The sequence below is a fragment of the Pseudomyrmex gracilis genome, unplaced genomic scaffold (assembly GCF_002006095.1).
Source record: "Pseudomyrmex gracilis isolate BER0280 unplaced genomic scaffold, ASM200609v1 scaffold_101, whole genome shotgun sequence".
NCBI lineage: Eukaryota > Metazoa > Arthropoda > Insecta > Hymenoptera > Formicidae > Pseudomyrmex > Pseudomyrmex gracilis.
In genome coordinates this window covers 372,288-387,305 of record NW_018020685.1, presented here as the reverse complement: position 1 = coordinate 387,305, position 15,018 = coordinate 372,288, and the positions used below count along the sequence as shown (strand labels likewise).

Below are 15,018 nucleotides of genomic sequence, written 5' to 3'. Positions count from 1 at the left end.
TCTCATTTTACATCATCATAAATATACAACAATGTCGACGACATTTCTCTGCAAACAAAAAATAAATTATGCAATGTTCTGTTAAGTAAAATACTTTTAAAAGTTAATTAATACGAGACATGTTTTTTTTTTAGACGATCACGTGTGAAGTCTCGCGTGATAACGTCATTTTTTTTTTGTGCGTCTCGAAAGCGCGATTGCGCTTAATTAAAACATTTACGCGTTGCTCTGCGAGTTATCGCGGATTCGAAACTTTTCGAGCTGCGTTTGACTTTCTGTCCAACGCAGTTCTTTTTCTCGTCGACTACACAATGAGATTACAAATCGAAACAAATAAATTACGCGATATTTTCTCAGAAACTTTATTTAAAAATTGCGTAAGAAGTTAATTAATCTCTTTCAGAAGATTGTTTTCGGATCGTTCTCTCGCAAAAAAGGTTGGAAAATTTAAATAATCGACAAGATATATATCTAATGAAAAAATCGCGAATCTTTTGCAAAAAGAACATGCGTTGTTAAATCAGTCAGAAATTTTTTCGTGCTGAGCTAAGAAGAAAGCAACTATAGTAAAATAACGTGCAGAACACACGCAAATCAAACTGATGATGATTCCAGGCTTTAATATTCACGACACGTGTAAGTTAAAAAAGACTTGAGGCTCTTTTATGCATGATATAAAATTTTAAAATAAGTTTTTGGCTTTGAGTGATGTAATACGTAGACACATCAGGAGTCATATTATATGTCTAACAATGTATATGTTAATGTATATACATGTAAAAATATGTATATAATTTTTAACAAACGTCTCGAGAGTGTGAAACAGATTTTGTGAACTACAAAAATTAGAATAATAAATAAAACATTAATAAATAAAACATTAATTTCTGCATTACAATTTGACAATATTACATAAATAATATTTGACAACAAGTAATTTCTAAAATTTGCGATTCTCACATTACGTTCATTGCCGCGCGCGCAAATGAACATAGTAAGATACGCGCTAATTAACCTGTTGACATATTTGTGACGCAAGTAACAATAAATTAACGTTTGTTAAATAAATCTTGTTGGTTAATAATTTGTGTGTCTCGATTATTTCAAAGTCCACGCTGAAGATACACGTTGCCAAGCGGGATAAAAGATTAATGTTCTTTCCTTGTAGAAATTTATTACCGCGTGCGGTTTTGTCAAAATAGTATTTATCTTGAGTAACGAAAGCACCGGTCTGCAGTGAGTTTTTAATAATAATCAAAATATTATAATAATATTTAAAATAAAAGTATTATTAAACACCAGTAACAAGTTTCTCTGTGTAAATATTGCGTGGTACATAGTTTGGAAAATTTTTTTTTAACGGAGCGCTTTTAGAGAGTCATTTATTGTGTATCTTCGACGAAAATTATTCAGAAATTTTACCTTAAAACCAACAAAAATATACACTTGATAAATATTAATGTTTTGCTGACGTTGGTTTCGAATGAATATTTATTTATTTACACGCAAAAGTTTGGCTTCTGAGCGACAAAAAACAATCAGAAGTTGAATCGCAGAAACGTTTCGCGTGTTTTTTTTTCTCGCAAAGTATCTATCAAAACGTTTCTTACCTACATTACATTCGCGCATTTGTTTTTTTTTTTTTTTTATTATGACAAAAAAAAGGAAACGTACGGTACATTTCTGACGTACGCGAGAATAATAATCCAAATGATCTTTTACCTTGTTGCAAATGAGATAATAATCAACTACGCGGATTGTGCTCGCGCGCGTACGCGCGTCTAAAAAAGCCAACAAGCAATAAGCAAAATGACGTCGGAAGAATATATAGTCGTATTCTTCGCGTCTGATTACGTTTGACAGAAAATATTCTACCTGAATTCGTTGTGGAATATGACTCTTGACGTAAGAACGATATATTATATTAATTTCCAATGCAAATTGCGCGCCATTACAATTAGTAACATGTGGACGACATCGTTATATGTATATGATACAGAAAATGCGACTCGTGTATTACATAAATCATGTGAGAAAAACAACTCACACAGATGGTGCATGTGAATTGTACGACCGCTATGTGTAAATAGAATATAATTTATTCGTTAGATATGTTAATATAAAAAGTACTTTTATGAGTTTTCGAATAACGACAATTGGTTTACATACGCGTTTGGTGACGACGCATCATCGCCAATGCGGCAAATGTACATATTTGGTACACGAATTTTTCTCGTTTGCTTTTTATGCAGTTTGATACACATCTGGATCAACATGTACAAAAACAACAAATTCGATTGGGGATGCCTGATGCGCACTGAGTGCGTCCTGTTTCAGTGTGTAGTAAAATACTAACACTGAAATATTCTACTACACATTAAAAGAAGACGCACTCGGTGCGCATTAGTGTATCCAATCGAATTCGTCAAAATATGCGTTGATTGACTGATTCGCGTCGATTCGAGCAATCGCTCTTATCGATAGTGAAAATTGCGAATGTAGCGACGGACTCGAACCGAGTTACATTTGTATCGTCTGAAGATAAACATCGCTTCGTAGTTCCACTTTTGTGGATGTAGAGCGCTGAGATCAGCATCTCTCTGTCGTAAAACAGGTTGGCAGCAATGTGCTCAAACTTTAAAAGTCGTCAGTTCAAAACGAACTGTCAGAATCGTCGAGCGTCGGATTGTCTGTGATACAATTATTGTTGGTTGATTTTTGTTGACGACAGAGATGGATTGTGATTCTTCGACATTGTCAAATTATTTCGAGAGATTACGGCAAAAAACGCGCGAGATCGACGAGAATATCAATTGGCTCGAAAAGATCTGGAAAATGCCTCATCTGATGGTCGGTGGGTATGGGGAGAAAAATAAGGAAAATACCGTCTGTTTGGAAAACTTGTCAAGTTGTATCCACGATATTAAAGTAAGTCTCGTGGACAATTTTATATACATTTTATAATTGTATCTATAAAACAACAAATAAATATGTTAGAAAACATAATTTCTTCCTGTAAATTATAAAAATTATGACACATATTTAGGATGCTGTGGAAACTTTTGAGTTGCCGGAATTAGACACGGTTGATTTGCTCTTGAAGGAAGCAGAACAGTTGTATCAAGAGCTAAAAGAGCAGTGTGACAATTTGGATATCGTTTTTGCGGAATACGATTCTACATACGAACAGAGTCCTAGTGTACAAAATGGCCAGCATCGGTAATATATATCTTATTAAATACTTGAAAATTTTTGTAAAACTATAAAAGCATAATTTGATATTTGCGGAGAAGAAATTCTCTGGTGATTTTAATAGTGATAATGCGTTTATTACATACGTATTGCAGACATGAAATAATTTTACTCTTTTCTTTTTTTTTTTTAGAAATAACAGTGAGATCTGTACAAATAATGACAATTCTACAAAAACATCAGATATTGCAGTGGACTCTACACCAGACTGTACATAGAAAACCAAGTTAAAAGAATCAGACAGAAGATTAATAGATATATCACTGCAAAGATGTGTACATACTAAACGAGAACTCGGAACAAAAATAGTTTTTAACTTTTAGTATATTTACCGATCGAAGAACAACACACACTCGAAACTCCTCGAAGAACTCGGGGTTCTCGACTTTACCGATTGACTTGTTCCTCAAGAGTGGTTTATCGATCGTTTAACTCATCGAAAATGATCAATCACATTGGCCAAACTGGTCAATGTGATTAGACAATTTTGTTGAATCCCGTCAAAAGATAATTTATTTAGTCTATAGTTTAATATCTTTTCAATTCAACTGGCATTCAATCGAAGTTGTCAATACTTGCTAACAAAACAAATTTGTCGATGGCTACTAACTAACTAAGGGAAAATAACTAATTATCTTCAGTTAAATATACAAATTATAATACGATATAATAAGATAAAACAAAAGAATTTAATAAAAACTGTCTCTATTTTCTATTAAAAAAAATTAAAGTATGTGTGCTACATTGTTTAACCACACCAGATACAGTAAAGACATTACTGCATCTGACAGTTCGCAGTCTGTGCAAAGTGGGACGGAAAAATGTGTGCGCACATTTATATGTTCGTATAAGATGGTTCGTAAAAGATGGTTGTGGTTTGGACATGGTTCTATTCCGGGCTATGTGCACAAGTGTCGAGTTGAGAAAGATCGAGCAGCCGGCCGAGCACCGAGGTAGGGGTACGCGCACAACGTGACTAAAGTAAAGTCACGTGACTTTAGTCACGTGTTGTTTTTCCTCTCCTCCCAGTCACGTGACTTTACTTTAGTCACCATTTAGTCACTCTCTAGACCTGTCCGCTCTCATTGTCAGTCTTCTCTCATGCATATATTAAGTTCTTGTAATATGTCCGGTATTCATAGAGTTGAATCTTGTGTTTAAAAGATGCTCTACAGCCAATGAAACGACTCGAACATCATTTGAAGATATAAACTTAAAACGATCTTTAAATACAAGATCCGACTATGAACGCCAGTTTATTACGAATTGGTCTGTGAGATTAGAGTTGGAACAGTGGCGATCATGCAACTGACGTATGGGTCTCTCATTCATGCCCACTGAGTAATTACAACATTGAATTGAGAACAGTGACGATAGATAGTACGCTCAACTGCGCGTGCGCAAAAGCACGATTCCGTCTTATAACACTGATTTATACACATACATATATATATTTGTCTCATTTATGCCACGCTGGCAGTCGTCCGTTCTCTGCGTTAACTTTGCTGAGAGAGCTGCTGCTGTTTTGCTGTTTCCCAGTTTTCGCGTCGACACATCTCCGGACGGCAGTGAAGTGAGGTCCAGAAAATGTAAAACTGTCGGTGTGTGTACGAAGAGTGTCGAGAGTGCAAACCGATTGTTGATGATTCGGTCGGCGCGCTCCGAGGTGGGGCAGCAACCACAAGTTCTGCGGCAGGTGCAGGCGGCGAGTCGGACGTGCGCTTGTCGAGAAATTTCACAGTTACTTTCATCGCCTCACGATCTCCCATCGGTGAAGTGACGATCGCGCTCATACCGATTAATTAGCGGCGATTTTGTGTGGTTATTAATTATCCGTTTAATGGCAACCTAGTGAAATTCGAACGGCCAGTCGCAAGTTTTATGTCAGGCAGCGATGTCGTCCGACATGAACCTGTTTGATCTGTTCAGCGACACGTTTCTCAAGGGAGAGATTAAGGACGACTTGTTCGTCGACGATAACTATGGCGATATCGCCGCGGTGAGTCCCCCCGAGATCGTTCGATCGCTTTTCGCACTCTCTGCTGCGCGTCACTCGAGTGACTCATGTAATCGGTTTAGAAATTTAAGTTCCCCGTCGCTCCGAGTAAACACTTTATCTGTCACCGTTGACGTTAGATCTCTCTGATTACATTTACAGTGGAAAAACAAGCAACTTTGATAAGCCCAAGAAATTCATATTAAGTTTTTGCAAAAATCAACGTAGATGTTGGTGCGAAGTAACATAAAGATGCCAGTATAGCCATCCGAATGTAAATTTGTAAAATTGATTACATATGTATCAATAAATGTGTGTTTAAATATCACACTTCATATCATTTTGCACTGATAGCTGCGGTAACTGTTGCAAAACCTTGTGTGTGAATTTTTTGAATTTTTCTTGAAATTTCTCTTCCCTTTTTTTTAAACCTAAGAATACTAAAAAAATTATTGCATTGAAAATTTATTTATTTCCACATCTTATAAATATTTCTTGTCTACGTAAAATGTTATCTTTGCTGCTTGTTTATAATCAAAAGAGAAACAAGTTGTTGCGATTGTCAGGGGAGCAATGAGATTATTTTCTTTATTTCACAATATTGTATTTCACAAAATTATACAAGAGAATTACAATTGAATCACTCGATCGAGCATACGTGTTTGTGCACTAACAATTATATTTGTTGTAGAAAAAGTTAACAAGCTACACACACTGAAAAAGACAGTTTTGTTATACTTCAAGTTGAGTCACATGCGTCACAAAATGCAACACAATCGCTTGTTTTTTTATCAGAACGTAATATACATTGTGCGCTGAATAAATAATTTGTGAAACAACAACAAGACACATGCGCGTCAATTAACGTGTTGACGTAATTTTTCACGATCGACAATAATTGCGACGCGATTCGATTCGCGATTGAAAATTTTTATTGCAAATTCATTGATAAATCGTGAGCGAGAGACTGTTTTTATACTTTGTGTTATAACATATGGTACGGATATCGGCGCACGTGCTCTTGCGATATGCACGCCGGCGCGCGTGAATATTGCACGAGATATCGGAACGAACAAAATTACTCTGGATTTTTTATTTGTTTTCTTCCTCGCTAACAGTTTGTTGTATTAATTGCACTGTGTACGCAGCTGTTACGCAAGACGGTAAATCCGTAGATCACGTAATAATGTTCCAGCGAAGAATACAGCGATATACATATATATATGTTATGTAATACGTATTTTACGTATAATTTTTTTAAGAAACTTGCATCTCGTTACGAGAAACTTTTTCGCGAATATTATTCAAATGGCAGTTGCATTACGACACGATTTCGAGACAGTTTTCTCAGAAAGGAGATTTAACATATGGCGCTTTGAAACGGGCCAAATGTGTGATCTCAGAATCGCTTCCGAAACAAATATTGTAGCCGACTTTCCGACAGTAAATCAAGTAAAGTGAGTCTTCATTTATAACAGAAAAAACAAAGAAGAAAAACAAGAGCAACGAGCGCACGACAGGTTTTACCGTCTCGCGTGTCGCAACATTTGCGCAATGGATGCGCCCAAAAGTGCGAATAAAAAATTATTATTTATTGTATGTGAAAAAAAAAAAAAACGGTCGTTCTATATTGATATTACTTCTTCACGTACGGTTGTTCTTGTAAGCAGAGCAGGTCGTGTAAATAAATTGTTGCAATCTGACGTATTAACTAGTTCACGAACGTATTTTTCCGTTTCCTTTCGAGCGAATTCGACTTGGTCCAATTGATAACTTAGTCACTCACGGGTAATGACCTTCGAACGGATATACCGTTACTTTACGGAACTCTGCCGCAACTCTCAACTCGCCAATCCCGCGCGCGTACAACCGACACAGATTTACAATCTTCTTTCCTTTTCACTTAAGTGTGCCGTGTTATAATTCATAAATCTCGGAATTAACGGCCTGAAATCGCATGTCTTAATAAACATGTGGGACGCTAAGATTTGAGCCAAGAGAAGAGAGGCGCGGTAAAAGCACGAATCTCTTGCTAACCGATAAGCCTAACATCTTCATCCGGTGATAAAACGTTTTCGGCAAGCGAAATAAAAAAAAAACATACACGGCGTCGGTCTTGATTGCGCTAACTAGATGTTATGTCATTTGTTGCACACAAGAGAGAACACTGATGAGCGAATACGTTTTGCAGGCGGAGGAAAGTCCGGCGGAGACGGAGGACTTGTTCGCCTCGATCTTGAAGATGGAGGAAGACACACAACTCGGGTTCAACCTGATCGACAAGGATCTGGAAACAATTCAGTCCTCTTCGTCGGACAGCGGACTGTCCAGCGCGCTGAGCCTGTCCTACGAACAGCAACTGAGTCCGTTCTTGTCGAAGGTCAACGAAGAGGAGCACATCGAAATCAGCAACTCCGACCTGAGCAGTCCGCAGAATTTCATGGACTTCGAACCCGCGGCTAGTCCGTCCCTGGCCAGCGTGGACAGCCCCGTCAGATCGGTCGTGAGCTCCAATATCGGTTCGCCGGCTACCGATGTGACCGAGGAAATAGATTACGAACAGACTTTGGTCGCTGTTGTAACACCAAATAACACCACGCCGAATGGCAACACCGTTGTCGCCGAGCAACCGATCGTCGACATCAGTAAGATTCCCATTTGAATCGCGACGTAACGCGGTCTCAAGCGCGAAGTCCCGATTTCAGGAATGAGACGTCGGTCTTGTTTGTTCACAGGTCCAGCACATAAACAAACGACGACTTACGTTATACCGCGAGAAAGCGCCGCTCGCAACTTGACCGGTAATGGAAAGCGAAGTATTCGACAATTCGTACGCGTCACTCCAGTGGGTTCCGGTAATCCACGCTCTATCCTATTGCCGATAAGCCTCAAAGACGTGAAAGAAGTTCGCACTATCAAACTCATGACGACGCAAGCGAAGAATTTTAAGAACTTGAAAATGAATCAGGCAAACATTATCAATAAACCTATTCAGGTATTCGCGCTACACACTTATGTGACGTAATGTTAAAACAATTTATTTTAATTCTTATTCTTCTTGTGTTTACATTCCATAACATATTAACATCGTGTTAATATTGACTTAGATGACCATCAAAACGGAGGAGACCAACAGCGAGAAGAGTAGCAATTCTAGCGACGAGGTTACGTCTGAGACAGACTCGCCGTATCCGCGACTCAAGCTAAACGCCGAGGAGAAGCGGTTGTTGCAAAAGGAAGGCATCACATTGCCCAGTCATTATCCGTTGACGAAGCACGAGGAACGCGAATTGAAGAGAATCAGACGTAAGATTCGCAACAAAATATCCGCTCAGGACTCTCGCAAGAGGAAAAAGGAGTACGTGGACGGATTGGAGGATCGCGTGAAGCAGTGCACGCAAGAGAACGTGACTCTGTTGAATCAAATCGAAGCCTTACAGACGCAAAATAAAAGTCTGACCAATCAGTTGAAGAGACTTCAAACTCTTCTGCAAAAGGGCAACAAGAGCGCGCAGCCGGCAACTTGTCTGGTGGTGTTGCTGCTCTCATTGGTTCTCGTTGCTTTGCCAAACGGTCTGCAGCCGCACTCCAACAACAACAGCGATCTGACGCAAGAGCAAGAACCTGAACAAACGTCACTAGCAGGTTACTTCCGTTGTTCTTTTGTTAGGAAACTTTTTTTTTAATTATGTAGAAAGCACAGTCTTTTCTTGACAATTATCAATTCTCAGCAAATTGAAAATAAAATAACTAGTTATCTATCATTTTGAAACGAGATACAAAATTTCGATGTTTTCAACACATACAAATACTTTTCGATGATTCAAAAGTTTTGAGAACGCCTGTCCTTGATGTTATCTCTTATAGAGATATGAAACAAAGTTAACATCAGTGCAGATGTTGATAAGAACATATACAAAAATTTTTGTAATACGCAAAAAAACGAGGTATAAATTCTCCCGATTTATATCGAGTTTTTGTATATTAAGATAAAAAAGACAATACAAAATGTACGCACGTACTTTTCTGTGTCATTGATTGTTGTTCACCTCTTCGAGCTTTTAAGCAGTTACTTTCGTAGCTGCCTGCACAGCAAATTCCATCTCGTGAACAAGTGGTATCAAATTACATCATAATTGCACGTTCCGAACAATGGTCGATGTACAAATCCTTTGCGAATCATTTAAATTCATCGTGAAACATTTGATCACAAATTCCGTCGTAAAAGTAACAGATTTAAATATTTTATTCAAAAAAAATTTTTTATGTCTTCTATAAGCTTTGAAACAGAAAAATCCAGAAAAAAAATTCTACAAACATGTATTTTTAATTTATTGCACACATTTAATTTAATTTTAGGCCGTTCGAGAACTTTGCTGCACACAAAACAGCTAATAGACGAAGAACTACAGCAATACGGCGAAGAGTTGTTGCAAGAAGTTGGAGGCTTGTTGGATCACGATTACAGCCCGGTTGTACAGATGCCTCTCTACAAACGTCCACGTCTTGACAACGAAGCTCCATCCAAGTACGCTTCCTCCATGAATCACGTTGGAGGAACACTCGGCTTAAAACCGGACCTTGCCGTCTCGAAGACAAAGGGACAATACATGGAGCCGCCGCTTGACGACGTATGGCCACCGCCGAATCCAGGCGGGCAGAAAACAACGAGAGTAGTGGATAAACTCGAAGCTCTTACTAACGAGCTTAAAATCAACATCTCCGACGTCGAAGGCACCAGAACAGTTTTTGTTAAGATGCCTCACGACAAGTAAAGCGAAACACTTTTTTTTTTTTTTTTTTTTTTCTTGTCAATCGTGAGGAGCACTATGTTGGGAAATTCATGGAGAATTTCAAGTAAAACTCGTTAAGTGAGATTGTAACAAACCAAACGGGAGAACGATTTTTAACCCTTCTCTGGGCATTCTGATGCGTGCACTGATATATTCGATTGTTCTAACTTCAAAGCAAAGTTTTATATCCGAGACAATGATTGTAAACGGGATTTGCATTAATGAAAGAAAGAGAATATATATAACAGTTATTTGTATGACCATTTGTGTGACCATTGAGTAAAGAATGTTTACGTCTGATTCATGGATCTAGCGTTCGCTGTATTCTTTAAAAAAACGTTGGAAGTGTATATTTAGTATTTTCTCAACGTAGCCACGATACTTATATACGTATATATAAATTGATTTTAAATAAAATAACTGTGTTTTTAGGAGAGAGAATGCTTTGTTGCAGAATGTTTCTCGCACTTGCAATCATTTTTTGTAAGATTATTTTATGTAAAATTATTCTACAAGAGAAACAGAAAGTAAATTTATTCTTCTCTCATCTGTATATTCGTTAATTGAACTTTTTGTGTGATATTTTTGTTTAAAAAACTATTATTTGAAATAAATATGCGTACACTTGTTATATTGATGTAATAATAGCCTTCTAAAAACAGGGAACATTTATATGGAAGAGAAATTGATATATTGTGGACACTACATCTTGATTTTTTGCATGCATAAATAAAATAAACATTCAATACAACAAAAGGGACACGGCGCAGTTTTCGCCAAATTTAAAGACTGCATCACCTATCTATAAAAAAAAAAAATATTCATATATAAGTTTCTTTTGACTAGACTATTGTTTCATATTCTATAATATAATAATAAGAGCTTTCAATACGTAGAAATAAATATTCAGGGAGCTAATGCAAACTGCAGGATAAAGATGCAAATAAAATCAAAAATTCATAAACTCTGTTTCTGTATTCTGTAACACACGCGTTATAAGCATATTGCACGTTACGAATCTTTGCGTAGATAAACTATTACAAAATTATTACAAAACTATCATTAACTGTGAGACGATACGTTGCTGCGTTAATGACAACAAAATTGTCCTAAGTTACAGAATAAAAGAACAAGCATTAACGAATTAACTACTGAATATTTATTTCTACGTATTATATTTGCTAGTTACAAATGAGAGGTCACTAAAACATCTTATAATAAGAGCTTTCTTATTTTTTTTTTCTTAGGTTAAGGTAAAATACACATACGTGCGCGTTACGAATTTTATTTTTTTTCCATTTATATGTCATAAACATACATATATATTGTTTAAATCTATTTGTCGTATTTACGTGTTATATGCACTTAAAAATTGTAAATAAATACATATATTATTGGTGCAAAACTTGTGTCGTGTTTTGTTTGCATGTTCCCGAGAAATTCTTATATCTTATATCTACGTAGTCGGATCAGGATATGGTGATCTGATTGGTCCTGCTGGATGAGGATATCTTTTTACAAGAGCAAATGGTCCAAATCTTCTTGGTGGAAACATAGAGATCGGAAAGCAAAAATTCTGCAGATTAAAACATTATTATTTTATAAAAAGTAAATCAATTGAATATAAATCCACAGAAACATAATAAAAAACATCGATTAAATCAGTAGATATTTATGATTTTTTTTTACTTACATAAGGCTGGAAAGAATCTGCTTCGTTTTTGTTTGATCTCTGTTCTTCTCTTTGTTTTCTGTTTCTGTCTCTGTCCCTTTCTGTATCTTTACTCTTACGAGAATATTTGTATGATTTCTCACGTCTATCATATCTATTACAATATTTATATTTTGTTAATGACTTGATAATAATAATTAAAAAGTTCTGATAAAAATTAGTACATTCTCAGTAAACTTATATACACGTAGAAAAAAAATTTCTGTGGTCAAAATGTTACTTTAAAAACGTAACTAAAGTCACGTGACAGGAAAGAGTAGAAAAACAACACGTGAAAATAACGTGACTGTAATTTATATTATATATAACATTAAATAATACATATAATTTATATTATATATTTATATTTATAATGTTATACTTTATATTATATATATATATATTATATACATACTACCGTAAGGTCACTGACCTCGACCGCGCGGCCTTGGCGGGGTCACTGACCTCGGCCGCGCGGCCTGGCGGGGTCATTGACCTCGGCCGCGCGGCCTTGGCGGGGTCACTGACCTCGGCCGCGCGGCCTTGGCGGGACACTGACCTCAGCCGCGCGGCCTTGGTGGGAGGGGGGTCACTGACCGCAGTAAAGAAAAAAGTGTATATTTAGGAGTATTTTTATTGCGCAAAAGTGTTAAAAATCAAACCTGTTACTCGAGCTCGGTGATAGAGACCGTTTTCTTGAAGTTTGCATTTTATTTGTTTCAGAATCTGAAACAATTATTTAGTATTCTCTAGTAAATAAATACTACATATTAGTCCCATAATTATTACATGTTATTTGTATGTATATAAAATATGTGTTTTAAACAGTAGAAAAATAGAAAAAGAAAAACCAATATTTATCAGAGGTATGTTAAATCTTGAAGTAAGTACAATTAAAATATTAAAACAGTATAATAAATCTTGTAACATAATTTTTCATATCTACCTGATCTTTTTTTATAGTCATACCTGTACGATGCTTCTTATTTTCTCTTTTAATTGCTCTCAGTAATTTTATTTCAGCTCTATCAAATATCGGTTTAGATCCTTCTCCTAGACGGTTTGTATTGGATGAGTGCAAAAGTTTTTGATAGATTTTTTGATGATAAAATAGACCAAGTAATTATATTAGTAAAAATGATTATTTATTTATTCTCTCTACTAGTAAAATCTCCATTGTTTTCTATTACTTACCCAATATTATGTGTTTTAAGTATGCACTTTTTATATTTAGTGAACTTGAAATCTTCAGAGAAGAAATGCAATTATTTTATCCAAGAATATATTAGTAAAATCTTCAAAGAAGAATACATCTTCTAAAGTTACTTTACATCTTCCAAAAAAAAATGTATCTACTTTTGATAATGTTTATACATTTGTTATTATACGTGTACAGATAGAAAAAATTGTTGGAAGTACATGCTATTAAATTAACATTCACATTTTAATTTTTACCAAACAAAAATTTTGTGGTTTTTAGTTTTGTTGTAACAGCACTTTGTAAAAAGTGATTTCACCACCAATCATCAATTTTCACAATTGTTGAAGTACAGTTAAATCTTCAGTAATGATTTTTTTGTGGAAGTAAAATCTTCATATAGAAGTAAATCTTCATATAGAAGTAAATTCTTCTTCATGTAGAAACAAATGACCAATAATCATAATCGAATCTAATATTTAAGATCGCGTGTCTAAGACCATCTTAAATGTAAGATTAAAGTATGAATATTGATCTAGGAAACAATATCTTGACTTGATGTGATAATAATTTTACATTTTATATAATTGATATAACACAAAATGCTGACAAATTCAATAAAAGCTACTTCAAATGTAGCAGTTAGTCTATTTGTTGCATTGCTAAATATTAATCAAGCTTCTGGAAAAACCATGTAGAAATTCAAATAAATGTAACAATTTACCATTTCTTCTTAAAATAACCACATCGTCAGGAGTATGTATGTCTCGTTGTATTTCATATATAGGTCCAATCACAGGAATATTTCTGCGAATAGTAACTTTAATACGACGTAATTCTTCAAAGCTAATAGCTTGACCTTCTGAAGTACTGAACCAAAATTTTTCATTTGATATTCTAAGAAGGAAGTGTAATTACGTGTAAAAGTATTTTTATATTATTTTTATATTGTTGTTAATAATATTATTATTATTACATAGCTGTAGTAAGTATCTAAACTCCAAAGTGTATGACTCTTGTAACATACTTGAAAAAAAAAAATGTTTTTATTATCTTATTAATTTTCTTATTATTATTATCTTATTAAATGTTTTATCTTTTATTTCTCTTAGCTGGCATCAAGTTTTAATCATTTGTATTATCAAAACTTATATTTATCTTTACACAAAAATATCAATAAATGATTAGATTAAAAGTTGAGTAGGACATTTTCTAACTATAGCTATTTATCTAAGACTCACTCTTTGGAAGTGGTTAAATATTGACTTAGTGAAGATCTTCCTGTACGATGACGAAGAGGAGAGTAACTAGAGCTTCTTTTACCTAGCTCTTTCTGCCTTTTTCTTTCCCATTCCATAATTTTTTGTTTTTTTAGTCTCTCATGTTCTATTGCTAACTCTTGCTGACGTCTCCACTCTTCTCTTCTCTTTCGTTTTTCTCTTTGTTTCTTAATCTCTTCGGTTCTTGAGCTTGAAGTGAAGGGAACAGCGTCTTCGGTATATTTACTAAATCTCTGATTCATGATTACAGGAAATAACTTGTCAAACTGAACTTATTTGATGTAAAAATGAAAGCAAAAGTCAGTGCTGAAATTGATCGAACAATAGATCTTCACAATAATGAGAAATTCGAATTTTAATATTTTTGAAGAGACAGTATTCTTCTTACCAATTCGGTTTGAACAAAAAGATAAATAATTTATAATTTCTTAATTTGTAACTGAAATTTTTAATGTAATTCTTTATAAGGTAGCGATTACTTTATATATTTAACACAGCTATGATATAATAAAAGATCTAACCACACATTACACAGTAATCACTACTAATCTTGAGACCGTCAATTCTAGATCAAGCGCAAATTTTTTAACTCAAACAGGTAGTTCATATGCCATATATTGGCCGTTCAGCACAAGTGTCATCGTCTTGTCAACACTTAACATTGATTGAACGGTTCTAAAAGTAAGGACCAATCACGTTCAATTGCTGCAAAGCAAATAGTTTGAACTCCTGAACGCAACTTTATTCTTGATCATGAATTTGCTAAATCACTTGTTGCGTTCAACTGA

General features: G+C 35.2%; 3 protein-coding genes across 7 annotated transcripts; 2 read left to right on the top strand and 1 right to left on the bottom strand.

Annotated features, from left to right (window-relative positions):
• Positions 1-2,597: 2,597 nt before the first annotated feature.
• LOC109855865 lies at positions 2,598-4,233 on the top strand. Its single transcript, XM_020430531.1, has 3 exons — positions 2,598-2,928; positions 3,047-3,219; positions 3,386-4,233. Exons 1-3 carry the CDS (start codon positions 2,734-2,736, stop codon positions 3,468-3,470), a joined length of 453 nt encoding a protein of 150 aa, XP_020286120.1. The 5' UTR covers positions 2,598-2,733; the 3' UTR covers positions 3,471-4,233.
• Positions 4,234-4,295: 62 nt separating this feature from the next.
• Positions 4,296-10,672, top strand: LOC109855862. Its single transcript, XM_020430527.1, has 5 exons — positions 4,296-5,251; positions 7,440-7,893; positions 7,984-8,243; positions 8,356-8,893; positions 9,608-10,672. Exons 1-5 carry the CDS (start codon positions 5,147-5,149, stop codon positions 10,021-10,023), a joined length of 1,773 nt encoding a protein of 590 aa, XP_020286116.1. The 5' UTR covers positions 4,296-5,146; the 3' UTR covers positions 10,024-10,672.
• LOC109855863 (apoptotic chromatin condensation inducer in the nucleus-like) lies at positions 10,034-15,018 on the bottom strand. 5 transcript variants are annotated; one of them, XM_020430529.1, is made up of 7 exons: positions 14,619-14,657; positions 14,192-14,536; positions 13,675-13,847; positions 12,722-12,805; positions 12,415-12,478; positions 11,735-11,867; positions 10,034-11,617 (listed from the first exon to the last, which is right to left on the bottom strand). In XM_020430529.1, exons 2-7 carry the CDS (start codon positions 14,470-14,472, stop codon positions 11,498-11,500), a joined length of 855 nt encoding a protein of 284 aa, XP_020286118.1. In that variant the 5' UTR covers positions 14,473-14,536; positions 14,619-14,657; the 3' UTR covers positions 10,034-11,497. The 5 variants fall into 5 exon arrangements, 3 of the variants coding, with proteins under 3 accessions (XP_020286118.1, XP_020286117.1, XP_020286119.1); XM_020430528.1 differs by having other exon boundaries at positions 14,192-15,018; XM_020430530.1 differs by having other exon boundaries at positions 10,034-11,579; positions 14,192-15,018.

Coding starts and splice junctions, on each gene's coding strand:
- LOC109855865 (XM_020430531.1), top strand. CDS start 2,734: ATGGATTGTGATTCTTCGACATTGTCAAATTATTTCGAGAGATTACGG. Junction 2,929..3,046: donor GTTGTATCCACGATATTAAA/GTAAGTCTCGTG, acceptor ACACATATTTAG/GATGCTGTGGAAACTTTTGA. Junction 3,220..3,385: donor GTACAAAATGGCCAGCATCG/GTAATATATATC, acceptor TTTTTTTTTTAG/AAATAACAGTGAGATCTGTA.
- LOC109855862 (XM_020430527.1), top strand. CDS start 5,147: ATGTCGTCCGACATGAACCTGTTTGATCTGTTCAGCGACACGTTTCTC. Junction 5,252..7,439: donor ACTATGGCGATATCGCCGCG/GTGAGTCCCCCC, acceptor TACGTTTTGCAG/GCGGAGGAAAGTCCGGCGGA. Junction 8,894..9,607: donor TGAACAAACGTCACTAGCAG/GTTACTTCCGTT, acceptor ATTTAATTTTAG/GCCGTTCGAGAACTTTGCTG.
- LOC109855863 (XM_020430528.1), bottom strand. CDS start 14,472: ATGAATCAGAGATTTAGTAAATATACCGAAGACGCTGTTCCCTTCACT. Junction 13,848..14,191: donor TATTTAACCACTTCCAAAGA/GTGAGTCTTAGA, acceptor CTTCCTTCTTAG/AATATCAAATGAAAAATTTT. Junction 11,618..11,734: donor CAGATTCTTTCCAGCCTTAT/GTAAGTAAAAAA, acceptor TTTAATCTGCAG/AATTTTTGCTTTCCGATCTC.